The sequence below is a fragment of the Balaenoptera acutorostrata genome, chromosome 1 (genome assembly GCF_949987535.1).
Source record: "Balaenoptera acutorostrata chromosome 1, mBalAcu1.1, whole genome shotgun sequence".
Taxonomy (NCBI): Eukaryota; Metazoa; Chordata; class Mammalia; order Artiodactyla; family Balaenopteridae; genus Balaenoptera; species Balaenoptera acutorostrata.
In genome coordinates this window covers 48,099,478-48,126,173 of record NC_080064.1, presented here as the reverse complement: position 1 = coordinate 48,126,173, position 26,696 = coordinate 48,099,478, and the positions used below count along the sequence as shown (strand labels likewise).

The 26,696-nt window shown below is 44.2% G+C and overlaps 1 protein-coding gene across 1 annotated transcript in view; it reads left to right on the top strand.

Annotated features, from left to right (window-relative positions):
- Positions 1-26,696, top strand: part of PLPP3 (phospholipid phosphatase 3) — an 85,588-nt gene that overhangs the window by 29,630 nt on the left and 29,262 nt on the right. The window contains exon 2 of the mRNA XM_007164382.3: positions 15,035-15,192. Within this exon, the coding sequence (XP_007164444.1) occupies positions 15,035-15,192 (158 nt within the window). The remainder of the gene's footprint in view (positions 1-15,034; positions 15,193-26,696) is intronic.

Genomic DNA, 26,696 nt, shown 5'->3' with positions numbered 1-26,696 from the left:
GAATACTTGTTTGCATCCCTGGGTGATATATGTACTGTAAGTGCTCCCCTCCCTCCTCAGATTATATAATAGGGTCCCTGCTCAGGGGGTGAGGCTGCCATCACAGAGAGCCATGCTGTGCAGAGGGACCGAGCGGGGCTGCAGAGGGTGGCTTTGCAGGAGTGCGAAGGCCTCTGACTGGCTGCCAAAGGCGCAGTCGGGTATTCCTGGGGCCTTTGAGCAATTCCAGGGGCCTTGCCCTCTGCTCTTGTCTGCCCAATTAGGTTCCTGTGGGGCCTCCTTCCATTTTTTTCCAAGTGCATTTCCACAAAGGGAGAGCTGTAGTGGAGGCCGAGATTTCTATGAAAACCTTCCATTTTTCAGGCAGACATACCAGGCAGCTCTCATGGCGATACTATGGTGAAGGAGAATAATGTTATTTGGCATTTCGCCCTTTAAAGAAAGTGTATGTGTGTGTCGGGGGTGGTGATGCGGGTGGGACAGGCGGGAGAGGATAGGCAGAGAGAACAGTGTGGGCTTTGTGATTTACTGCAATAGAGAGGTCAGGTGGGCAGGGTCATGAGGAGAGGAGGGCTGCAGGGAAGGCCTCAAAGCCCCCTCCTTGGGCTTCAATACCTTCTACTCCCCCTTTTCCTGATTCATTCACTTTGAGAGGTTGCAGAGGGGATGTTGAGGAGTTTTTATGTTTTTATTTGGAAGAAGGGCTCTAGACGTTCTGTCCCTCTGAGAGAAGCTGGCTCCTTGCTGCTTTGCAAGGATTAAGGGCCTGGCTTCCAGAACCGTGGAAGAAACATCCCAGGAACTACCCTTTTCTCTCCACAGCTGAAAAATGCATCATGGAGCAGTGGCTTCCTGGAGAGTTCTGGCGAAAGAGCTTCCCTCTGGAACAATAGGGTTACTATAGCAAGCCACCTAGGAGCTCTCCGCTCTCCCACGTGCATCTGGATGACCACATTTTGTTTCCCTGATCCTGGTGAGGAAGGGGCGGGGCTCTCTGCCAGAGCCACCAAGGGCGGCCCCAGAGCACAAGGGTTTCTACCTCGGGAGGGCTGACCCATTTACGAGAAGTACCCCTTCTGAGGTCCAGTCAAAGGCACCTAAACGTAGGAAATGTGATGGCTGCAGGGCACTGTGCAAAGCCAGCCTGACCCGGCGGCGTTTCTGCCCTGCTGCTCCGTGACCTTATTTCTCATCTTCCGTTCTGGCCTTTGCAAAATCGAGCCGGTACTGCTTACTGGAAAGGATTATTGGGAAGGATAAATGAGAGCCAGCTCAAAGTGCCTACAATAGTATCTAGTTTGCAGGAGTAACTGATGCTAATTCCCACCTGCCTCTAACCCACACTGCAGTATTGCTGATAGATACCTATTTCTTTGAGCCAAGAGCTGCCAATCATGAATTTGGTTTGTATCTGAAGGTTTGCAGATTTGGGGATGTTTGGGGATTTACTGCAATAGAGAGGTCAGGTGGGCAGGGTCATGAGGAGAGGAGGGCTGCAGGGGCTGTTCTTTATTAATGAGCATCTTTGAACCCTGGAAGGCTTTGCTTGGCCAGGCTACCTTCACAAACTTAAAGTAGCCTGCTCCCCAGTTACCCCAGCCAGGATAGTGGGCAGGAGGTGATGCCCATCTGCCCTGTAAAGATGCCATGGAAAGAAAGCCTTCAGTTTGTTCAGACGATGCCCTGCACCCCTTGGAGAAAGGTGAAAGCTTTGGAAGGTCCCTAAGACACCTGGTAAGACCACCTCTTTCATTTTGCACATGAAGAAATAGAGCCCAAGAGAGCAGAAGTGCAATTATATAGTTAGTTAGCAGCAGAGTTAATACTGATGAATACAAGTTTTTATTATCAGTTACCATTGGTTAGTATTTGTTTTTAAGGTGGCCTTGGCTAGAGAAACTTTGACTAAATGCCCCAAACTCACTTGTGCTATCTTATTGCTACTAGGCATTACTTCACTGAATCAAAAACTAGTGTGGAGATCATTTTCCTTCCAGAATATTGGCTGAGCTGACCCAGCTCAGACTACTTGAGACTCTTTCTTGCTCAGTAGATGAAACGTTGGCTAATTTACTAGAACAAAGTAAAATGACCCCAATGTATCTATCTGCCTTCAACTTACTATAATTTATAGCGATCCTAGTGATGATTAAGTTAGACACCTTTTTCCTCCAAGGAAGAAATTTCTTCTGGATTGAATAACATTTCTAACTCTCAGTTTTTCCTGTTTAGCATCTTTTCAGCATCTGTGTGTTAGGAATTAGATAGGCTCCCTCAAACTACTTTTCTCATTTTGCCTCAAGAGTAAGAGGTGGGTAGGGGATGAGGGTGAAACTCTGAAGCAGTTTTTTGGGGGTGGGGGAGACTTTCCAGTTCTGGATTTTTCTTTCTGTTTTTTTTTTGTATTGCTTTAAGTACATCATTAGCATTCAAATAACAGCAAGGAATCTTTGAAATGCATTTATTGAGCTAGTCTATAAACTGGTATTGCATAATCTATTGGCTGCTGAGTCATGTGCTAAAGGGCATCTTCCGTGCTCCCTGAATATTTTAGAAATGCTCCGTGGAAGTTCCCGTCATGTGGCATCATGGGCAGTTGTCCCCAGAGTATGCCTTCTTAGAGGGCAGGGACCACTTCTTATTCATTTTTGTAGCTCATAATTCTCTCAGTGAGGAGTTTGCTCCTTCAAAGCAGGCTTTTTCTCCTTCACTTTCTTGCCACCCATTGCAATTTGGAGGACTCAGTGGGGCATGCACCAAGCCTCAGATGTCTGGGAGAGAAGTTTGACTTGTACTTTAATCAGGTGTTCTGTCATGCCATTCACTCCCGGGATATGTCTAAAATGAAAATATAGCCTAGAAGGACAGCACAGAGAGAGGAAATAAACTACAAATTAAAAAGTGATTAGTGAGTGTTTAGGCAGAAGGTCAAAGGGATTATTTTGGACTTCAAACTTTTCAGCTTTCAGGGCTTGTATTCAGTTACAAAATTACATCCCCGAATTATTTGTGCAGGTGGCAGCTGTCAGATTTGAAGAAGTTTCTGTGTTTTACAAAAGGAACATTGGCAGGGCTGGGAGTGGGGAATATGCTCCTGGGGTGAGGGCTGTCTTCTCCACCGCGCACTGGAATTGCTCCAGTCTTGCGCAGCTCGAGTGACAGTCCTTGTCTGAGCCGACACAGCGGTGTCCAGGTTGGTCAGGCGACCTTCTTGAGGAAACCAGTCAAGCCGGTTGATTGGCATGGAAACAGCCAGAGAGTCGATTTTCAGACTGGGAGTGCAGGGAACGAACCTTTGTTAAATACCTACCGTAAGGTATTTCATCCTCACAGCTCTTCAGAGTGGCTCTTGGCGTCCTCTTTTTACAGTTGGGGCTCAGAGAAGTTAAGCAATTTGCTAAAGATTGCCTACGTGATAAGTGGCAAACCTGGTTTTCAAATCCGGGTCTGTTGCTTTCTTGAAACTGTGCTCTTCCTCTTACTGGGAACTTTCTTCAGGCAGAGATTCCCAAGAGGATCACAGCAAATGGGTTAGGTCGGGGTGTGCTGAAAATCATTAATTATTAGAGAAATGCAAATCAAAACTACAATGAGGTATCATCTCACACCGGTCAGAATGGCCATCATCAAAAAATCTAGAAACAATAAATGCTGGAGAGGGTGTGGAGAAAAGGGAACCCTCACACACTGTTGGTGGGAATGTAAATTGATACAGCCACTATGGAGAACAGTATGGAGGTTCCTTAAAAAACTAAAAATAGAACTACCATACGACCCAGCAATCCCACTACTGGGCATATACCCTGAGAAAACCATAACTCAAAAAGAGTCATGTAGCATAATGTTCATTGCAGCACTATTTACAATAGCCAGGACATGGAAGCAACCTAAGTGTCCATCGACAGATCAATGGAGAAAGAAGATGTGGCACATATATACAATGGAATATTACTCAGCCATACAAAGAAACGAAATTGAGTTATTTGTAGTGAGGTGGATGGAGTTAGAGTCTGTCATACAGAGTGAAGTAAGTCAGAAAGAGAAAAACAAATACAGTATGCTAACACATATATATGGAATCTAAGGGAAAAAAAAAAAAGGCCATGAAGAACCTAGTGGCAAGATGGGAATAAAGACACAGACCTACTAGAGAATGGACTTGAGGATATGGGGAGGGGGAGGGGTGAGATGTGACAGGGTGAGAGAGTGTCATGGACATATATACACTACCAAATGTAAAATAGATAGCTAGTGGGAAGCAGCCGCATAGCACAGGGAGATCAGCTGGGTGCTCTGTGTCCACCTAGAGGGGTGGGATAGGGAGGGTGGGAGGGAGGGAGGCTCAAGAGGGAGGAGATATGGGGACATATGTATATGTATAACTGATTCACTTTGTTATACAGCAGAAACTAACACACCATTGTAAAGCAATTATACTCCAATAAAGATGATAAAAAAAAAAAAAAAAAGATCCTTTAGCCCCTGGCCTGCAAGGTAGGGTGGGTGTGTCACTGAATCACTGAGCAGCGGCCTCTCCTCAGTTTACCCTTTGCAAGTATCTTCTGATAGTTTCACTACCTAAATGTCTGGGGAACTCTGAAGATTAAGTGTCTTAAAGATCATCCAGTTCAACCACTCATCTGAGACTTGAAGCTGGTTGGGTTCTCCATAATTTACTCCTGGTGCAATTGTCTGCTCTTTGTGAGGGTATGTGGTACTGTGTTGCTTTGGGAGATTGTGTTAAAAAAACAGGATTTGGGGATATGAGAGAGATTAGATTAAATTCAGAAACAGGGGGAGGTGTTGGGGAGAATCTAAGGGGGGGGGTCATAGAGTGTATTGGGGGCGGAGCCATATCCTCGGAATTTTAGTCTGTTTCCTATACAATTATTCAGTAGCCATGCGTTGAACACCCACTAAGTGCCAGGAATTATTCTTTGTGCTGGGGATACAGAGATGAATAAAATATGGACCCTTTTCTGAAGAGACTCTCAGCTAGTGAGGAGACTTACCAGAAAAGAGTCATTACAGTGCTAGGGGGTGGTGGGTCTCAGCCTTCCCATCTAGTAAATGGAATAAATGACACCTCAGATCTCTTGTAGTTCCAAAATTTTACCAGTGTATTACTGAAATGTTCCTGACTCCACTAGAGTAAAGTTTGTTATACCAACAATTATCTGGTGGATTTTAATTTGTAAATTCCTTCTCACTTGGCTTTGACTTTTTAGAATGAATGAGCTTCTATCAGGAAGAGGCTTTGTTTTCATTTTAATACTATTGCCTTGAAAAATAGAACACTCGGATACCTTTACTTAGTATCACATAGACGTGTGTAAGTTGGGTCCACTTCTTTCTTCTGAAGCATAACCATGTAATTTATTAACACGTCCACATTGTTTAACTGGCCAGTAAGGCAGATTCATTCTGGCCCTACCACCAGCCTCATGGAATAAACTTGCTAAGGCCTTTGTAGTTCAACAAGCCTTGGCTTCCAACCCTCATTCATTTTTTTTTCTTTTTAAACATCTTTTTTGGAATATAATTGCTGTACAATGGTGTGTTAGTTTCTGCTTTATAGCAAAGTGAATCAGCTATACATATACATATATCCCCGTATCCCCTCCCTCTTGGGTCTCCCTCCCACCCTCCCTATCCCACCCCTCTAGGTGGTCACAAAGCACCGAGCTGATCTCCCTGTGCTATGCGGCTGCTTCCCACTAGCTATCTATTTTACATTTGGTAGTGTATATATGTCCATGCCACTCTCTCACTTCGTCCCAGCTTACCCTTCCCCCTCCCCGTGTCCTCAAGTCCATTCTCTACGTCTGCGTCATTATTCCTGTCCTGCACCTAGGTTCTTCAGAACCTTTTTTTTTTTTTTAGATTCCATATATATGTGTTATCATACTGTATTTGTTTTTCTCTTTCTGACTTACTTCACTCTGTATGACAGACTCTAACTCCATCCACCTCACTACAAATAACTCAATTTCGTTTCTTTTTATGACTGAGTAATATTCCATTGTATATATGTGCCACATCTTCCTTATCCATTCATCTGTCGATGGACACTTAGGTTGCTTCCGTGTCCTGGCTACTGTAAATAGAGCTGCAGTGAACATTGTGGTACATGACTCTTTTTGAATTATGGTTTTCTCAGGGTATGTGCCCAATAGTGAGATTGCTGGGTCATATGGTAGTTCTATTTTTAGTTTTTTAAGGAACCTCCATACTGTTCTCCATAGTGGCTGTATCAATCTACATTCCCACCAACAGTGCAAGAGCAACCCTCATTCATGTTACTAACTATGAGAACTTTGGCAAGTCACGTAGCTTCTGAGTCTCAGTTTCCTCATGTCTGAAATGCAAATGTTATTAGCTGCCTTGCAGTGATGACTTGACGCAATTTTTGGATTTGAAAACATTGATAGGAGGCACAGTCTTTGGTTAAGTTTAAGACATATGCACATGCACGTACTCATCCATATATGTCTAATGTAGCCATTACTTATCATGGGGGACATTGTTGAATCAAGAGTTCATTATTTCTATTTTTATGGCTTCAGCCAAGGACTATATGTTCTCTAGAGTAGGGATGGAAAAGCCAAACGTCTCCAGGGGCCAGGTAGTTAACACAAATGACTGAAGTAGACCAGGTATAGGAAGATTGACAGTACAAGCTCAATGGGAATGGAACTGAGGCACAGCCTTGGTGTCAGGGAGACACTAGGGCATGATGGTGCCCTGGAGAATCTGTGCAGCCAGTTACCACTGCCTGCACTGATTGCCACAGGGCGGTAGAGCTGGCTTAAGAAGCTGAAATCTGAATGTTATGTGAGACCTCTTGTTATTAAATGTTGACAACGAATTTTAAAAATCTTAAACACTGGGTTGGCCAAGCAGAACATCTCTGCAGACCAGGTTCGGTCAAGCACTGCCAATGTGTCACCTTCAACCTAGAACTTGGTAGGACCGTGTAGCCTGATGGGTTAACTTGGAATACCCTGATGGCCTTGGATAGCCTACCCGCATGACTTTGTTCTTGTAAGGCCTCCAGTAATGCTTCAGCTCTTCATTTTTGGCACTGCATCTGGCTCCGGTCTTGCCTTTTGACTATCTTGAACTTTGGCCCTCCCAGATGTCTGATGTCCTGCCAGTCTCCATATTGTTTATTTTACCGCCATGTGAACCTGGTGTTTTGTGTACACCTGGATAGCATGGCTTGGATGGGAGCACACTGCTGACGAATGTATGTTTAACTGTTGGAAAAATAAGAAGAAATGTTTTTTCACCATTATTATAGACTTACATCCCATTCAGCCTCCTGTGATCTTTGAGAATACGGGGCAGGGTTCCTGCTGTGATATTTCTTCTCTGTGTCAGGGTGCCAGGTCCTGCTAACCACTATTGAAGCCCCTTCTGTTTACACAATCCCAAGAAGTCCCTGGAATTAAAGGATTTTATGAGCATGCTTTTCCCGTGGGATCAGATTGCACTGGGGAAGAGGCTGGTGGGCCCGTGGCTTTTGACAGAACTCTGATCGCATCTTATCCCTGCTTAAAAGCTTTCCATGGCTTCCTGTCACATACAGAAGCAAGAATTAACATTTATGGAGCCCAGCGATTACTGGTTGTTTTATAAATTGTCCCAGTTAGTCCTCAGTCCACTCTTTATGTTGGGAACTATTACACAAAGGCCAATTGCACAATGATGCAGGTGGAGTTCAGAGAGGTAAACTGACATGCCCAAGGTCACGCAGTAAGCATGACAGGTGATAGAAGTGGAATCCTGTCTGCCTGACTCCGAAGCTCCTGGTTAAATTGGAAAAAAGTAACTCTGCCAGAGTGGGTTACGTGGCTGAGTGACTCCTTTGTAGAAAAGATATTTATATTTAGGTCTTGAATCAGAGTCTGCCAGTGGTACTTTAATCCAGATGTTAAAAACATTACTTCCCAGAGTTGTCAGGAAGATCAGAGGTGATCACTTATGTAAGAGCTGTAAAACCCTCTGCACGCATGTGATTCTTGCTCTGTACTAGTTCTGGGCAGTGTATTGCAAATGAACACATCTGGGTCATAAGGGAGACTGAGGCAGGAGAGTGGCCGGATCTGTACAAATCCATCTCAGCATCTAAGGAGGAGCCTTGCTTTTTTATCCTTGTTCAAGGTCAACCTACACTTTCCGGAGCTTTGTAGCTTTGTGAATAATCTGCATAGACAGAGTTCATGTATACTTAAGGATAAAGGCTAACTGGCCCTGTCTCTGAATGAACTTTAGAGTCAGAGTATTCTATTACATACTCTGGTTACACCTCTTATCAGCATAGTGGGCACTGAGGCAAATTATAATCTCTGACCCTCAGTGCTTTGGCTATAGACTGATAATTAATTTAGAGGATTGTTTGGAGAGTTAAATCAATTGATATATCCAAACCTCTTGGCACATAATAGGTGCCCAATGAATGTAAATTTACTCTCACCCTTTTAAAAGAGGGATCAAAAGAGAGGAAGGAGGTCTTGGGAAGTGACCCAGTTTTACCTGGGGCAGAGGAATCGTTAGTCCTTCAGGCTCTAGTAGTTGTGTAGTACTAGAAATAAAACCTCTCGTTTGTGAAATACATAATGGCAACAAAAGAGGTCTGGAATTCTCTCAGTGAAAGGTATGAATCATGGGCTGTTGGTTGATTTTTTAGTTCTTGGTGGATATGGCAGCCCTTTAGAAATCCAACTGCAAAAGCCAAAACAGCCAGAGCTGGGGATTTTAAGGTGGCTGATGTTATTTATTTTAAAGGATAAAATGTTTTTATTTTAAGCCCTTTCAAATAAGAAAGATCATTCAAAGTCTTTTTTCATACCCACGATTAGACTAAAGACAGGTGTCTCTTTGTCATGGAACCTGAGATTTTTCCAAAGTTGAGGAACTCAAAAACAGTGCTCAAGGTTGTGTCCTGAGCACCTCACACGGTGCCCAGAAACTATACTCAGGAATTGTCTATACATGCTTGTGGAATCCAACTGAGACCAAGGACTTGGGCTCAGGAAACCCAGGGACCAGGATTGGATCTGCCATTCCTTTCTTCATTTCTGCCATGTGGTTGCTTTGAGTTCTGACAGTCTTCTTTTTGTAAAGAAATGGCCTGAACTTTCCAGTACCGAAGAACTGAGCATTTGTCAAAGAGAACCTCTAGACCCAGAATACTGCATGTTCACACCAGCCAACAGCAAGTGTTTTTCACGGCAGCCTCTTTCAAAGGTGGGAAATGCCTTCATAGTAAACTTAGTTTTGTCTCATTTGGATTGTGTCCAGTCTAGAAATCTGGACAAATATCGTAAACTAAAGAAAGTTTGCACACTTCCAAGACAAGTAGCAATTAATTACTTTAAATAGAAACCTTGTCACTTACAAGCAACATAAATATTTGTATTTTGAACCTCTAAGTAGTAGTTGGGTTGACCATTCTGGCCTTAAGTGATTAAAAAAAAAAATCAGGTGGTCATATTTTAACAGGGAAGACATTTATAAAGAAAGGGAGGGTCAGGTCATGGAGTAAGAAAACATGAGCCAAAAGAAAGACAGATCTGGGTTCAAATCCCAGCAACCAATGGACTCACTTGGGAACCTTGGCCACGTTACAAAACCACTGGTTTCAGTTTTCTGTTGGGTGCAAATGAAAATAATGGCCTGTAACTTTTCAGAGCTGTTGTGGTGATGAAAATACACTAATTCCTAATTAGATTCTAAACTCCTTGAAATCAGAAGCCCGGCGTCGTCCATCTGTGCGTCTAACATCTGGTCCAAATTGGTGCCATTTACTTGCTTTGATTTCAGATGAGCTGCTTAAACTTTCTGAGCCTCAATTTTTCACTTGTAAAGTGAGTACAACAGTAAAGTTGGTAGAACTCTATACCATAGGTAAGATGCATAAATTCCTGTCACAGAATCATTTGAGCAACTAGACTGTGCTTGATACCTACACACAGATTCTATATCCAGTATTATTTTGTGAGCAGATATGTAGGCTTTCTGCAGATATTAGTTTAATTATCACTCACACAGATGCTCGACTTGCCTTATTTTAAGGTAACTACAGCTCTGGTGAAGTAGAAAGTTGGACAACTCTGGAAAAGGCACTTGAAGGACATGGTCCACAGGAGCGATGGGAAAATCTCTCCCCGATGCTCTGATTTCGGTCATGCAAAAGTGCAAAAATTTCTCATTCACTCTCCCACCCCCACTCTTTTCCTACCCTCACAAGAGCTTTCTAAAAAGCACTTTGAGAGCAGGAGGCTGTGTTTAATTTTGCACCAACTTGAAGCTGTGGCTGGAGGGAGCAGGGCTCTGGGGCTGGGTCACTTTGGTAACACTTCCCACATGACTTTATCAATGGGTGGGCCACGGAAACTTATCCCATGTTTTCGTACACCCCACCCCCAAACCGCCCAACCTGCCCAAGTGTTCGTTTTTCAAAGCCCAAGAACTTTCAAAGGCCTGAACCCAACACAGGGGCTTTTCTTCATGCTTTGATTCTCTGCCCATTAAGTGTTTGTCAGTGAGTTCGTATTTCGCCTCCTCTGCAGCCTACACATCCCAAGAGGTCCCTGGAGGTTTAGGAAGTTAATTGATCCTTGATTAAAAGACGGAGAAATGCTTGAGTTGAGGTCTAGAATCACCAAATAGTGTGTGTGTATATGTGTGTGTGTGTGTGTGTGTGTATTTACATACATTTTGGTTCTGCTTTGCAGAAAGCTTGTAATGTACCTTTCATTATAGATAAATCTAAATTCCAGGATATTGGCTTCGGAGTTTTCATTATATTCAGTACTGTCGTGTGTGGAGCACGGTGAATGTTCAGGGAGCAGGAGCCAGTGCTGTTGCCTTGACTGTTCCAAACAAAGCATTTTCTTCTTCAAAGCCCATGAGATTTGCTGGGCTTCAATTAATGTATTAAACTCATAGGTGCCTCCTTCCCTCTATTTTAAGTGACTCATTTACTTTAGAAAGCACCCAGGAGTCAGAGCATTTGAGTCCTGTCCACCACTACCGCTGACAGAGGGACTCTGGTAAGTCACTTGAATCCCTTTGAACCTTAGGGTGACTTAACGTGTTAGCTTTTATGACTGCTCCTCCTGTTGGCCTTTGGGCCACTGGAAGGTTGGGACTCCAACTCAGTAGCCCCATCAGTGCTGAGAACAGAACAGGCAGCAGGTTTGTCATATTTGCCACAGTTTATGTGGGGATCCTCGGTACCTTGTGTGTCTCTCCCAGCCCTGTAGCCAAACTTAAAATTGTATTCTCGTGATGGCAATGGCCATCAGTTTTGTTGATGGCCTATTGCAGTCCCTAAACTACACTGTTTTTATGAGTGTATTTAGCCCCTGGACCCCAGAAACCTCCGACTCACATAAGGGTCAAATTAAGCCTCCCATCCGGGCCATCTTTAGTGTCTCTAGTAGAGTGTTCTTTTGTGCCCTCGCTGTACTCTCTACATCCATCAGTCCTCACACTAAAAATGTTTTAGTGCACTTGTTTTCATGACTTTCTTACAACACCATGCACCTCTTGAGGGCAGGTACTGTACTTTGATATACTTACCCCTTGATTCCCAGTGGCTAGCACTGAGAATTTTCTTAAAATGAAATGATCAGGGACTGTAGTGATTGGTAATAAAGATGGTGCCAACGTTGGAAATGGAGATCCTGTTTTGGAAAAGAACGCCTCTTCTCTGTCGTGGAGAGGCAAGGCATGGTGTTATGTCTCTTGAGGGCTGGCTGCCCCACTGGGGGGACATGTTCATGCTTTTCCCATCAACTGAAGGGGATCTGAGGTTATTCTTTTCCTGGAGCCAAGTCAAGATTTGACTGGCATCACCCCCAATCATACCACAAGTTTGTAGGGGAGACAGAAAAGGCCACTGGGTTTTCTAAATGCTGTCTCCACACCTTTCAAGAAAATAAAATGGACCATATTCCGATCCAACTTCTTGTCTGTTTGTGGTCATCATCTACATAATTGGAACCGGAAACCCTCCCCATGCCTTGGACAAGGAAGGAAGGAAAAGGATTTGGATTGTTCCCAGGTTAAGAGTACAGAGGAACTGACCAGACAGATTTTCTTTCCTAACCTTCTCTGTGGGACTTTCCCCTCCTTCTTCCTTTTAGCGTTTTTGAGTGTCCACAGTGTGTGCCAGACTCGGTGCTGACACTACCCCGTGCTGTTGTCTGGCTTCTTCCAACTAAAACAACTTCCTGTACTGATTTTATTCCATGATATGTGTCTTCCCCTGCTAGATTGTAAACTTCCTGAGGGCAGGGCTTGTGTCATCTTTGTAGTCCTTGTACTTAGTAGGCATATTTAAGACTCAATAAATATTTGTTGAATGAATGAATGAACGAATACATTATTATATCCTCCCAGCAATCCCAAAGCAAGATTTTGTTTTTCCCATTGAGCAGATGAGAGGGGGGGTTTGGAGATGGAAAGTAACTTGCTCAAGTAGTAGGGAGCAGGGTTGAGATCATTAAGCGAGTTCAGTCTGACTCCACAGCCCTTTTATATGTGCTTTATTGTCCTTAGGAACATATGTTTTACAGGCCTATCATGTGAACACTAGTAAAAATAGAAGCTGGGGGCCTTAAGAGCGGAACACAAATGTAAGGAACTTGGGGTCTGTTCCCTTCCTTTTATTAGCAACGCTTTGGCTCCTCGGCACCACAGAGACTGTGACCGGGCTCAGATGTGAAGCTAACGGTGTTTGTCACGATGCGTGGAACTTTAAAAGTGGACTATTAATATCATGCTGCTGGCTTCACAGCTCCTTTTCGTAGCCAACTTGGCCACATTTCAAAATGTGTAGGCAGTGGAATGAAGACGGCTCAGGCCCACGTGATATTTTTTCTCTCCCAGCCCCAAACCCAAGAAGATCAGCTAACTGCACTTGCCATCTCTAAGCTAGGACATGGATTCCCTGTTTCCCTTTCTTCCTCTTCTCCATCGCAGAGACCGAGTTTCAAGAGCTAATAGTTGTTGCCTTCCAGGGCCCCTCTGTGTTTACTCTCCGAAGGTCAGGCACAACGCTGTGGTGTGCGGCTGGGCTTTCTTTTCAAAGCACCAGTATGAATTTGATAAAGTAAATTGTTGTTCTAGCAGGAAGCAGTTGTGTGGGGGGGTGGGGTCACAAAATAAATAGCCGTAGAATTCAAATAAATCCAAAGAATAAAAGCAAATAAATCCATGTGTGTATGCACAGTGATACATAAATACACTTTTTAGAAAGTGAGCATTTTTATCGCTGCCAGTCTGGACCAAAGTCATTGAAAAACTGTGGAGTTCATGGTACATTTTTTTTTTTTCTTTAAGAGGCCGTCTGGGCCTTCGAGCCACATGACATGAGCTTAATTCTTTTTGAAAAAACATGAAAATGGAATCTTATCTTTTAAACGGCTGCTTATCGTGGGTTTTTTTTTTCCACTAATGAAATTCATATATGGATGAAACCAATTTGCAAAGTTAAATTAGGGATTTAGGCCCTTTGGGGTGGACTAAGAGACTCTGAGTGATCTAAGCATTCTTTCTGAGCCTCTATTCTCTCCACTGGCAGATGAGGGATAGTAGTGCTTAAATGATTTTAAAATGACCACTCGGGGTTGTTGGAAGATTCAATGCAAAAATGGATGCAAAATACCTCACACGTTGTTGGTGCACAGCAGTGGTGGGCTGTTATCTTCGACAAGATGGTTTTCATGGTCTTCCTTAGTCCTGACATTCAGTGGCTCACCTTGCATTTTTACTTTACCTTTTACTCACCATTGTGAGGTGGCCTTGGGGCTAGGTATTGAACTTGGATATAGGGGAGGAAGTGTCTTTCCAGCCTAAAGAAGAGCAGGAACCAAGACAGAGGCTCTGTGTCCTGTTTTGTTGGAGGGTGTATCAAGGAGGTTCAGGTCGTGGGGAACTCTGGAGGTCATACTTAGGGATGTCATCTTGTCCTGTGCAATGGGGAAACATTGAAGAAGCTTGAGCATGGCCATGACATACTTATGGTCAGGAAGCAAGCTGGTGGATGTGGGTAAGAGGCACGGAAGGCCAGGAGACCAATTTGGAAGCTGCCGCCGTGTCCAAGAAAGAGGTATTGTGGGCCTTCACTTTTTGCTTCAGGCTTATGAGGGCCTTTCCTGGCAGGTGATGGAATCCATTTTCCATGACCTTCAAGAGAATGGCATCTGAGCTGGACGTTGATAAACTAGCAGCAGCTGCAAGAGTGCCTCAGTGCCCCTGATGCCCTTGGGCTCTGCTCCAGGTCTGTAAGCAGGAAGGCCCAACTCAGCTCTGCTCAGTCTTGTCAAAGACTCTTTGAACAGTGAAAGAAAAACACTGGCAATGGCATTCACTAAGCAGCTACTATGTGCGAACACTGTACTAGGAGTTTTATGTGCTTTGTTTCCTATTCCCCTTTAGTCATCACCACAATTCATTTGTGGGGAAACTGAGGCTCAGGAAGATGGAGAGAGAACCAGAAGTCACATTGCTAGGAAGTGGTGGATCTGGGGTTCAAATTCAGGTTGCCTGATTCCAGAGTCTTCAGAATTCCAAGCCACAAAGTCTTGGGATGAGCTTCTCAAAGGGGGAAATGATTGACTTAAGAGAGGAAGGCACTTGGAGGCATCATGAGACATCATTAGATTTGGGGCTTTGTTAGTAATAATTATAAATCGGGCTTTGATTTTTAGCAGGATGTTGTAGAGCAGTGGAAAAGCTCCTGCCCTGCCACTTCCACCGCCTCCCTCTGTGCTCTTGGACAAGACAAGAGGATCACACTATACCCTTCTTAGTGGCAACTAAAGGAGGGAAGCGGGTGCATATAGAGAAGGCTCTCTGTAGGCTGTAGATCAAATGCAAGGAATTAACATTGCCATCGATGTTGTTATCTGGGGTGGTCTTTGCTGTAGGTCATTCTTCTTTGGCCTCCTCGCACTGATGTTTTTCCCTCTCTCTTGTTTTTTTCTGGTATATGCGATGATGGTCCCGTCTGGACCAGCGGGCCTGCCCTTCCTCATCATCGAGACAAGCACCATCAAGCCTTACCACCGGGGGTTTTACTGCAATGACGAGAGCATCAAGTACCCGCTGAAAACCGGTGAGACAATCAATGATGCTGTGCTCTGCGCCGTGGGGATTGTCATCGCCATCCTCGCGGTAAGCGCCCAGACCGCCGTGTGCAAAGCACGTCGTGGACTATCCAAGCTAGTAGAGGTTTGGAAGATCGAGTAGAATTTCATTTGATTAACACTGTTTCATGCAGTTAATACTATTACTAAAAGTATTTTAAAATACTAAATATATATGTATATATATACTATAAGTATTATAAAAGTATGCTAAGCAACCTTCTACAATACTTTGCATACCTTATCCTTACAACAATCTAACAAAGTCTAGATATCGTTCTTATCTTTCTTCTACAAATTAAGAAGCTGAGGTCCGCAGAGTAAAAATAATTTGCCCAAGGTCACGTAGTTAATGAGTGGTTGAGTTGGGATTTGAACCTCATTGTCCCTTACCCCAGAGTCTGAGCTCTTAGCCATTGTGCTATAAATCTGAGCCCCAGAGGATGGGGGTAATACCTTACCAAATATCTCAGGCCTTTTCTGTGTTCTTTCCACACTCTCGTGGTGCTGCTCTGACAGTGGTAATGCCCCTGACATTCTCTGGCATATTGTTTAATTCTCTCATCCAGTGGCTGTAGTGTCAAAGTGAAAATAGAATGAGACTTGCAATCCAGGGACCTAGGTTCTAGACCTGGCCCTCCACTGTCAAGCTGTACATCTTTAAAATCAGGGATGACCATCTTGCTTCAAAACTTTGCAGTCAGAAGTAAAAGAGATCATGAATATTGAAGTAATTGGCAAACTCTTAATTGCTGACCAGGTTGCTCATACGCCGGCGTAAAATCTAGACTTACATCCAGATCTTCCCTTAGAGGATGAAGCCCTCATCAAAGATGCCAAAATGTGCCACCGACTTGACAAGGTCCAGAATTACTTTGAGCAGTGGTAGCCTCATGGGAATCAGGGTATGGTCTATCTGGGCTTTACTTAGAAGGTCACTGCCCTGTTTTAGACGTGTCCATTTAGGGCAGTGGAGGGGGAGAGTAACTGAGGGTAATCCAGTCCTATAATTTGTAGTTCATACATTTTCACAGCCATCCATTCCACACCTCCAGTATTTTCTAAATTTCTTCTTTGTCCTTGAACCTCAGCCATATGGGCAAAGGGATAGGCATCACATCCACCAAGATCGAAAATCTTTGTTTCAAATCCTTGAGTCATCTTTGTATTCATCCTAGCCTGGAAGCTTATCTTTGGCCTGTAATAGCAAGCCAAGAAGGAAGGAGTTGATATTAAGAACACTGCATGTGAAATAAGGGCTTAGTATCCCCCTCATTCAAATGGAAGATCAGAAGCTTGGAGGGGTTCAGTGACATGCTCAAAGTCTAAAGCAAGTAAAACTTCGAGCCTAAACCTGGCTTATTCCCAAACCCTCTGTCCATCTTGCAGGCTTGATTTAGTCTTGGAGGTTGGCTATCCTATCCAAGTGCTCAGTGGGATGGGCAGTTAGCTACTGTTGCCTTCTCTGCATCAAATGTAAGCTGCTGATGGTCATGGAGCACAGTGCGTGAAGTTTTTCTTTTGACTTCCCCACTCTGGGGGTTGCTTATAACTTTGAGACCCCTCTTTGTTTTCTAATAACATCGTAAACAAGGCACGCAGTCAACAGTTTGACATTGGGGAGGGGGCAGGGAGGCTAGTAGAATTCTTTCCAACCTTTAAAAGAAAAACAGTCCATTTGGCAACTGAAGTAGTTTCTTAAAGGTGGACTAAGGATCTTTGTGTTCAGAAGCTGAGAAATATAAAATCTAATTTTACTCTTTGCTCCAAATTAACAATGTGGGGTTGAGTTCTCTAGGAAGAATGGCTTTGCCTGGAAAAAAACGTTTGAATACTTAATACAGTATCTTGTGCTAAGGTTTGAACAGGTGTTTTTTGACACTTGGAGGCTCAGTTAATTGAATGCTTTTAGAAGCCGACGCTAACCCGGGAGGGGTTGAGATAAGAATAGCACAGTGTCAGGGTCGTTCTGTGATCTTCGTACTCTTTACGTGCGATTATCAGTGGCTTGCCTAGTGGGCTGCTCCTAGACGTGGCGCCGTGGAGAGAGACACTCTTCAGAGGCCTGGGGCCCCTCTGGCTACGTGAATTAGGTGAATCCCTGGTTCTTCTAGGCCTCATTTTCCTCGTCTGTAAAATGAGAGTGCTGTTTGACTTCACTCCTGGGGATTGCTGTGGGAATCAAATGCCATCCCTTCCGTGGGCACATGCTTGGCTGCAGTGGGCTGGGTGGACCCAGGGTGCTCAAGTAGCCTCTTTGAGGTCCATCCTTCCTTCCTCAAGCAAAATTCCTGGTCAGCAGCTCTTTCCCTGCTGTTTGCCAAGAGCCCCTTCTTCCTCACGAGATGCTAGCGTTTCTAAGAGAAATCTGCTTTGAAGAGCTTAGTTGTGGCTGGCCTCTCTCCTCGTGTCACGTGGATGTTTTAATTAAAATGCTCCCTGACCTCCCAGGTTTCCTGGAAATGGTCATGTGCTGTGGCCTTGGTTATATAGGATGGGCGGCAGCGATGCTTCCTTCTCCCGCACAGGGTTAGCAAAATCGGTTTGGTGGGGCTTCCCTCTGGTTCGGAAAAAGGCCAGCCAAGCAAATGCGGCAATAATTGGTGTCCTTTGTCAGGGGCTACTGTGTGCCATGGAAACCTGAGACCCCGTTCAAGCCTTTTGCCCTCGGAGAAACCCCCGCCGCCCTGACACGAGGTTTTCTGGTGTCTCAGTTTCTCATGGGGTTAAAGTCATAAGCGCTGGTTCATCCCTGAGCTCCTCTGCTATGGAACGTGTAGCAGATGAATGAACCTCACTGCGCTTGAGTGGGCTCACCTGTGAAATGGACATTCTATGTCTACTTATGAAGGTTTTCAGAAATAAATGAGCTAAAGTATGGAAAGTAACTTAGGGCCCGACACAAGCAGTATAGTAGGTAAATGGTCACTATCTTTATTGTAAATGAGTAAACAGTCACAAAGTCGTGAAGTGACTTAGCCAAGACCTTATACCCGGTATAAGTAGCATCAGGAAAGGACCTCCAGCCTTCGGACTCGTCACATCTCCCGCTCTTTTCTTGTAGTTTATTTGTCAGAAACCGGGTCTCTTGACTCTCGTTCCAGTGCTCTTTGCAAGAAAACTTTTACCTCCTGATCCAGCTGCCCCTGCCTTTCAGCTGGAGGCATGTGTGAGAGGTGGGCTCCTAATGAGGTCTGCTTGCCCGCTCACCTGCCATTAAGGACCGGAGCACTCAGGGGAAAAAAGGAAAAGCAAAGACCTCGGAGGAAAAGTGACTAATTCCCATTAATATATATTCTCAATTCTGGAAAAGCTATACGACTTGAATTCAGCAGCAATAGCAACCCTTCTCTCCCACTGTGACTGGCCAGAGAGCCTGGCTGGCCCCGTCCAGAATCTGCTTCTGATCAGAGGGCGTGAATGACAGTCAGGGAGGGTGGAGGGGGACCCAGAGCTGGAAATCTAATCATCCTGCTACTTTCTGCCCCGGTCTCCTCCCACCGAATGTCAGGTTTGTTTAAAACAACAAGAGAAGCCTTTTCTGATTTGGATGCCCTTGTTCCAGTCTGAAGAGTCCCCACAACAAAGGAATCGCATGCCAGTGGGGTTTAGAGTGTGGTTTAGAGATGCACATATCAGAAGTTATAGAGAAAGCAGACACCTTTCTATGGCAGGAGATGTGGAAAAATCTAGTCATTTTGACCTCTTTTTCAGATGAAGCGCAGATTCTGGAATTATAGCATAATAGGAATTCCTTCCAAATCCACAAGGCAGTGGTTCCTATCCCTGCCTTGTAAGGGTTTAATGACTCTAGCAGCAGTGAGATTAGGAGCAAAAGCATATCATCTCCTATCTAGCCTTCTCTCGATTTGCCTTGTACCGCGCTGTGAAGAGAATTATGGGCAAAGATCTTAATATGGAAAAATGCTTAGTATTCTTTTTAAATAAACATGAGCTCAGTGCTTGCCTTGGTCAGACCCTGAAAGGGGTTTAAAAAAGATTCGTAATATCTAGGAATTGAAGCATGATGAATCACAAGTGAATCCCCTTCTCCCTCTGGCCGTAAAAACACTACTTTTCCTCAGATCCCATTGATTTTGACCTCTGTCATGATATTCCTGACTAGAGAAAAAGCTCAGGCTTTGGCATCATCTGATTGAGGTTCATGGCCTAACTTCTGAGCTTATCCATTCTGTGACTTGTCCTTCAACTTCGAGCAATCCATTGACCCCTTTGGAAAAGAGCTATACCTTCCTTTACTGTAAATTGGTGACAATAGTTCACCAACTCCATAGGCTAGTTCTGGGAGTCAAATCAAGTGACATTATGTGTGTCATCAGTGAGAATCAGCCTTTTCTTTTCTGTAGTGTACTGTAGCCTTTGTACTGTGCATACAAAGTAGCCTTCGTATGCATATTCTTTTACTTGTACTTGGTAGTGATTCTAGGGGGTAGATTGGTACAGCTAAGGCAACTGGGAATCAAGATATGAAGTGACCTTCCCATAACTAATGAGTGTCAGGGCCAGACCAGTAGTCCTCCGGATTCTAAGGCAAGGCTTTTTAAAAAAATAATGACACCACTACTGCCTTCTAAAGCCTGCCTCCCCTTCCACAATTACTTATCAAGCCCCCAGGGCGTGGCAGGTGCTGGGGATGCAGTGTTGAACCTCAGCCCAACAATCTGTGTGTTGTCTCTTGTCATTAAACTGCCAGAAGCTGCCCCATCTCAGGCAGACAAATAGCACCTTCAATACACATCTCCTTGTAATGTGTCCACATCTTGTCTCCCCAGCTAGATAATAGGTTCCTGCAAGGCAGAGATCAGGTCTTTTCCTCCTGCACGTGGTAAGTACTAAATAAACACCAAGCAAATATCACCTCTTCTCCAGGAAGCATCCCTTGGCTGCCTCCTCCCCCCACCTTCCAGAGGTCCCAGAGGTCCCCGGGCCCACCGCTATCGTTGCAGTCACTGTGTTGAACTGTCATGTCTGTTTGATTGTCTATTTCCTCGTTATCCTGCTAGCTGCATCACGGTAGGGACCGGTCTGATTTGATTTTGTATTGCTAGTGCAAGGCACAGACTTGGGTGCTCAATATATATGTTTGTGAAAATCACAGAGGAGGTCATGCATTTTGGGCAGAAACTCACAAGCATTAGGCCAAAAGATGTCAGAGGACCTAGGAAGCAGGGACAAGTGTCCTGTTTATCTCCCTAAAATCTTCACTATGGTCCCTGATGCACATGGGGGCCTGCTCTCTACCACATGCACATTTCTAGCTGGAGAGACAAGAAGAAGAGCTTATAGCTCCGAGACTTGTTTATTCAGGATCAGGCTTCAGTTTGCCCACATCTGGACTTCATTACTTCCTCCCCACCCCCCCATCTCCCTTTATCTGAGAGAGCACTGCCAAGAAAACAAGGTTCCCCAAGATTGCTTCCTCATTAAAGGTTAGCCAAGTCTTCAACTCTGAAAAACATGAAGTCGAGCTGGCCCAGTGGTGCCTTGGTGGGAGACCCAGTTCCCCAGTTTACAATCCACTACATCTGTGCAATTACCAAGACCACCAACAGAGAATGGCCGTGTTAATCCTTCAACTGTGTCATCCTGGATCAGACAGCTACAGAGTTCTTCTGAGACCTTCTTACCCCTGGGGGTGAGGTGGGGGGAGGGGCCCTATTTGCAATGTAACAAACACAGGCATTGAGATTAGGATTTAGGTTTCTCCCTTTCCCCTCCACGCCCCACACTCTGCAGAAATTCTTCCTTAGTTACTATCACTCTTAAGGGTTCAAGTTTATTTGGAATATGTATCTAATATGAAGGTGATGATATTCTCCACTTCAAGTGATAATGCTTAGGAGGCTGGGAAATCTGTTTGCGTGAGTCAGTGTTAGGGGATGGGGTAGAGGGTCGGATACCATTGATGAACTATCTAGTGGGCCTGAAACTAATATGCCTTATCTCAAATCCTCTTCAACAGCTACAGGGGGTAGGTATTATTTACCCCATTTTACAAATGAGGGAAGGTCCTGAGGCTTACAAGGGGGATGTGGCCGGTGTGAGGTTACTCTGCTTAATGAATGGGGAGCAGGAATGAAAACCCAGGTCTGTCTGTCTTCAGAGCCGAGCGCGTGAACTGACATGGAAGACCCCCTCTGTGCCAGGGGCTATGCAGAGTGTTCTTTATTTAGTGAGCTAGAAAATCTTTAGTTCCTGGTGTAGAGAGCTCAATGTATAGAGGAAGACAAAACATCTAGACCACCGGGCAGATGACTGCCCAAGATTGACAGTGTGGGATGGTGTTTTGTAGCAAGTGGTTTGTACAGAATCTCTGGGTGAGACCTTCCTTAGAACAAGCAGGAAGCTTCTAGGCTTCCTCTTGGCCTAGAAGCTGATAGACAAGACATAGATACTGTCCTTGGAGCTTATGGTATAAAGGGGAAACAGGGCAAGTACAAGACTGACTGTACCATTAGATCCTCAAGGAGACTAAAGAATTGGTCTGAGAACTAGAAGAGAGTCAGGGCCGTGCAGGGTGGTGGGCCCCAGAGAGGTGAGAGCTTCAAGGACAAAACAGGCCAAATGCTATAGATGGTCTCAGGTGTAAATAAAGTGCTATGGGAGTTGAGAGGAAGATCACTGAAGGTTGTTTTCATTGGTGAAGGCTTCATCATCATCATCATCATCCTTCACGGAACACTTGTCCCATTTAATATCACAACAACCCTTGAGCTCTTGGTACTGTCATCATATCATCCCCCTTTGTACACATAAGAGGGCTGAGAGTCATAGAGCTCAGTTGTCCAAGACTCTTGAGTAAAAGAGCCCAAACTCTAACCCAGTGCACTAGTCGGCACTTGAGCTCTACCTTGAAGCAGAGGTGAGACTTTCATCAGAGATCCTGATAATCCAGGCAGAGGGGATGGCTTCACTATGACTGAAACAATAGGGTGTTTGTTTTCAAGAATAGTCGAGCCAGACCCGTTTGGCTGGAGAAATAGGGTGTGGGTGTAAGGGAGTAGACAAAGATAAGGTAGGAAGAGATAACTGCAAGACTGTGAAACTCCTTGAGTGCTGAGGAGTTTTTACTCCAATTAATTGCCTAGAGGTTGATGAAAGTTTTTCAGCCTACTGGGCCAATTTTCCAACCAAGGTTAAGGATGAGGCCTGAACCACAGTGGTGGTAATACAAGGGGAAGAGAGAGACAAGAATGGATGTGAGACACCTTGCAAACGTGAGATGAACAGAATTTGATGACAATGGGGTAAAGGAGACGGAGGGGTCTACGATTTCCTGTCCTTGCAGTTCTATGTTTGGTGGCATCTTGAGTAGAAATGAAGGGAAGAGAAGTGAGATTTGGGGCAGAAGTTGGAATGAGTGTGACTTGGTCAGGTTGACATGCTGATAACATCGGTTTGATAACTAACTACTTGGATGATTTGGCAGAAAATTGGAACAAGACTGATAGAGGTAAATGGTAAGCTGAAACTAGAGAGAGAAAGATGCCCTTCTGAAGGTCATCTTCACAGAGGTAATCATTGAAGCTATTGGAGCAGCTGAGATCACAGTGAAAAGGCAAGGATACAACCCTAGGAAGACCTACCTTTATCTGGTAGAACCCAAAAGTGGAGCCACTGGAAGAAGAAAGGTGTCTGAGAAATAGGAAGAAAAGCACAGTGGTGATATGAAGGACGTTAGGAAATTCAAGGTCAAAAGGAACGAGAGGTAGGCAATAGGCAATGCTACAGAGAGAACAGTCGGGAGACTCTTGCATGGATAGGCAGAGCTGGTCATCTAGGAGACACATGGCTGTGAGTCCCTGACTTTGGAAAATACGATGCTTCATGCTTCAAACTGCCTTCTTTGTAAAGCTTGCGGGCTTAGGGCAGCCACTACTGATTTCAACCATTAATAGCTTCTATGGTGACCTCTCTCTGGCTTCTTTGCTGTCCATTATTCTAGATATTGGAGTTTTGACCTACCCATAAAGCCCAGAAACTCCACTGGTGGCCTTGGACAGATTTAGGTTCCCATTGCCTTTCCCAATCTGTCAGGCGCTGATCTCCTACCAAGAGGTTGAAGACAACCTAGTGGGAGAAGAATGGGATATTAAATTTCTCATCAGTTATTTCTCGTCAGTAAAGATACTGCATTTCATTGTAGTAGATGGAGCATTCAGCCTAAAGAAAACACAGCTACATTTATCTCCATCCTTAGAAGGAGGACCCAGATACGTTACATTTTCCCTTTCCCTTGGGACTGAGAAATAATGTGAAGAAAAGGATCCTCCATTATTCTCCATCATTTAATGATTGTTGAATGAATGAATCTCTTCTGGGCTGAGAGAAGTTCATTAATCCACAGAGCTGAGATGTGAAGGGGAAGCTTGGTGCTCTGTGGCTGGCAGGGATCTAGATGTGCAGGTGCCTGATAGGGTTACGTGACCTTCCCAGGTGCTCAGGGAACGTCTATCTCCCTGGAGACATCCATCCTGCCACCACCTGCTAGGGCTTCTAAGAGAAAGCTAGCTTGACGCCATTGGACAGAACACGGGAGGCCCAGGCTGCAGCGACAGCCCTGCCCCTGCCCATTGCCTTGTACCTGAGGGTGATTCAATGGCCTCTCTGGCCTTACTCATACTCACTTACAAAGTATGGATAATAATTTAGTATCCATAGGGTGTTGTGAGAAGCAGATAACACAGTGGATAGGGAAATGTTTTGCAAGCCGTAACAGGCTATGCAGATGTTATCATTCACGCAGATCAGAATATAGGGAAGTTTGTCCTTCGAACTCAGCAGGGGAAGAAGATGAGTTCTCAGGCTCTGAAAGACGGATTGTTCGGACACTGTGTGCAAAAGTCTTTTCTTGGGAAAATCTATAGAGTGGACTGTTGTAAATAGCCCTTACTGCCTGGGATTTAGACTTCCCTTCTGCTTTGTTCCCCTGAAAAAGACATCCTAGATAAAATGGTCAAAACCAACATCTCCATACCCATATTTTCTGGTGCTACCCTGGAGGGGTGGTACTTCCACATTCTTTAATGTGGAATGTTCCTTTCCAAGGAGCTCTTAGAACTATCTTGGAAAAGATGTACTTGTATAAAAGTACAGGCATTGCCTGGAGATATTGCAGGTTCGGTTGCAGATCATCGCAATAAAGCGAATATCGCAACAAAGCAAGTCACACGAAATTTTGTTTCCCCAGTGCATGTAGAAGTTATGTTTACACTAAACCGTAGTCTATTAAGTGTGCAATCGTATTATGTCTAAAAATCAATGTATATGCCTGAATTAAAAAGCACTTTATTGCTAAAAAAATGCTGACAATCATCTGAGGCTTGCAGGAATCATAAGCTTTTTGCAATGGTAACAGTAAAGACCACTGATCACAGATCACAATAACAAATATAATAATAATGAAAAAATTGGAAATATTACGAGTATCACCAAAACGTAATACACAGAGACATGAATTGAGCAAATGCTGTTGGAAAAATGGTGCCGATAGACTTGCTTAACGCAGGGCTGCCACAAACCTTCAGTTTGTAAAACAAAACAAAACAAACCAAACAACCAAAAAAACCCCACAAAATCTGCAAAGCACAATAAAATGAGGTATGCCTGTGTTAATTTTTTGTTTCTCTTTTTCCAAGGGCAGGAAAAAAAAACAATATTTGCATGGCTCTTCTGCTAGGTGCTAGGCATTTGATATACCACCTTCTTGAATCCCCTGGCAATCCTGCCAGGTAGGCATTACTCTTTTTTTTTTTTTTTTTGAGCTTTTTTAAAAAAAATTTTTATTTTATATTGGAGCACAGTTGATTAACAATGTTGTGTTAGTTTTAGGTGTACAGCAAAGTGATTCATTTATTTATATATATGTATCTATTCTTTTTCAAATTCTTTTCCCATTTAGGTTATTACAGAATATTGAGCAGAGTTCCCTGTGCTGTACAGTAGGTCCTTGTTGGTTCTCTATTTTAAATATAGTAGTGTGTACATGGCAAGATATTACTCTTAGACAAGGAGACCTAAGCCCAGAGAGGTGAAGTCACTTACCTAGGTCCAAGGTAAGAGATGGGATTCAGACCAAGGTTTTTCTGGCTCCGAAGTCAGTGCTTCTTTCACCACCATGTGCTCTCTTCTTTCCAAAATGTCTCTCCTAATGTTTTTCCAAATTTCCCCTCTGAAACAGTTCGATATTTGTGAATATGTGGCCAATTGAGCTCTTGTACACCAGAAAAGACAGGAAGAGGAGCTGTCTGAGAGTTGGAGACTCCCTCCCTCCAGACTGCGGCCATTCTCGGGCAAGGACTGATTGACTGATCCCTTTCTCTCCCCTCGTAGCTTAATTGCAATGCTTTCCCACTTTATTAGTTTCCAGATTCTGTGCCAAGTGCTTTAAAAGGCAGGTAGGGGAGAATTCTTCTCTGCTCGCTGGCAGCCTGCCATCACGCCCAGAATCTGTTGCTTGCTGTTTCAGAAAGGGATCGACATTGAAGGCATTTTTCTCAGCCGTGAAATTTACATATCACAACCTTGCTGACTAAAGCAGAAATGAGGGCTCCAGGGGCCGGAGTATGGGAGTGGGGACAGAGCCTTTGCAGGGGGGAGAGGGAGGGGGAGGGAAGAGCTTATTTTATTACCCGGGAATAAAAACATTGTGAGTAATGAATAAAGTCCGAAAGCAGTAAATCTGGAACTCCAGAGTTACGTGTGTAACGTGTTGGAGAACAATTTAAGCCCTCGCCTCTTCTGCAGAAGTGAGGTATTTGGGCAGCCCGAATTTCATTAAATGGTCTTTTAAGGGTTAGGATTACAAGAAGCCAAACCCGGCTGGTTCATAATGATGATTTATGGCTGTGTTGTCGACTCCCCGACCCTTCTGTACAAGGGGATGGAGAAAATACATAATTTGTTGCTCATTAACTCCAAGATCTGTCAGGGCTGCCCCAGAAGCCATGTGGTCCTGGAGTCATGTGTCTGCTAAATGGCTTCAGCCTGGTCCTGTCCTCGAAAATACGCAGTTGCCATTCTACCGTGGAAATTGTTTTTAATAACAATAGAAATAATAAAATGATCTCGATGTATTTCTTCTGTGGGTCTTTGAACTTGAGAGTCAGAATATCTGGGCTCTGTTCTTAACACTGTAAGCTTACTAGCCTCACATCCTTCAGAGAAGTCACTATTTCTCAGTGCCTTAGTATTCCCACCTGTAAACTGGGTATATTGTCTTCACAGGTTGCAGATTAAATGAAACTGTAAGTTGCTAAAGAACCATAAAAGATTGCTAGTATTATTAGGGTTGTTATTGGGAATTTGAGGGGCCATCAAATATTCTCTTTTTTATCTTCCCATGAAAGGAGGAAGCATTTTAATTAGCAACTTGCTATTTGCAAGACTGTGGCACTGAAAACTGAAGTTTTACAATGAAGGAATGTTAGAGCTGAAAACGGTCCTTGAGGTGTAATCAAACCCTTTCTCCCTAAGATGACTGACGCAGGGAGGCGACTCCCCTGAGATTCA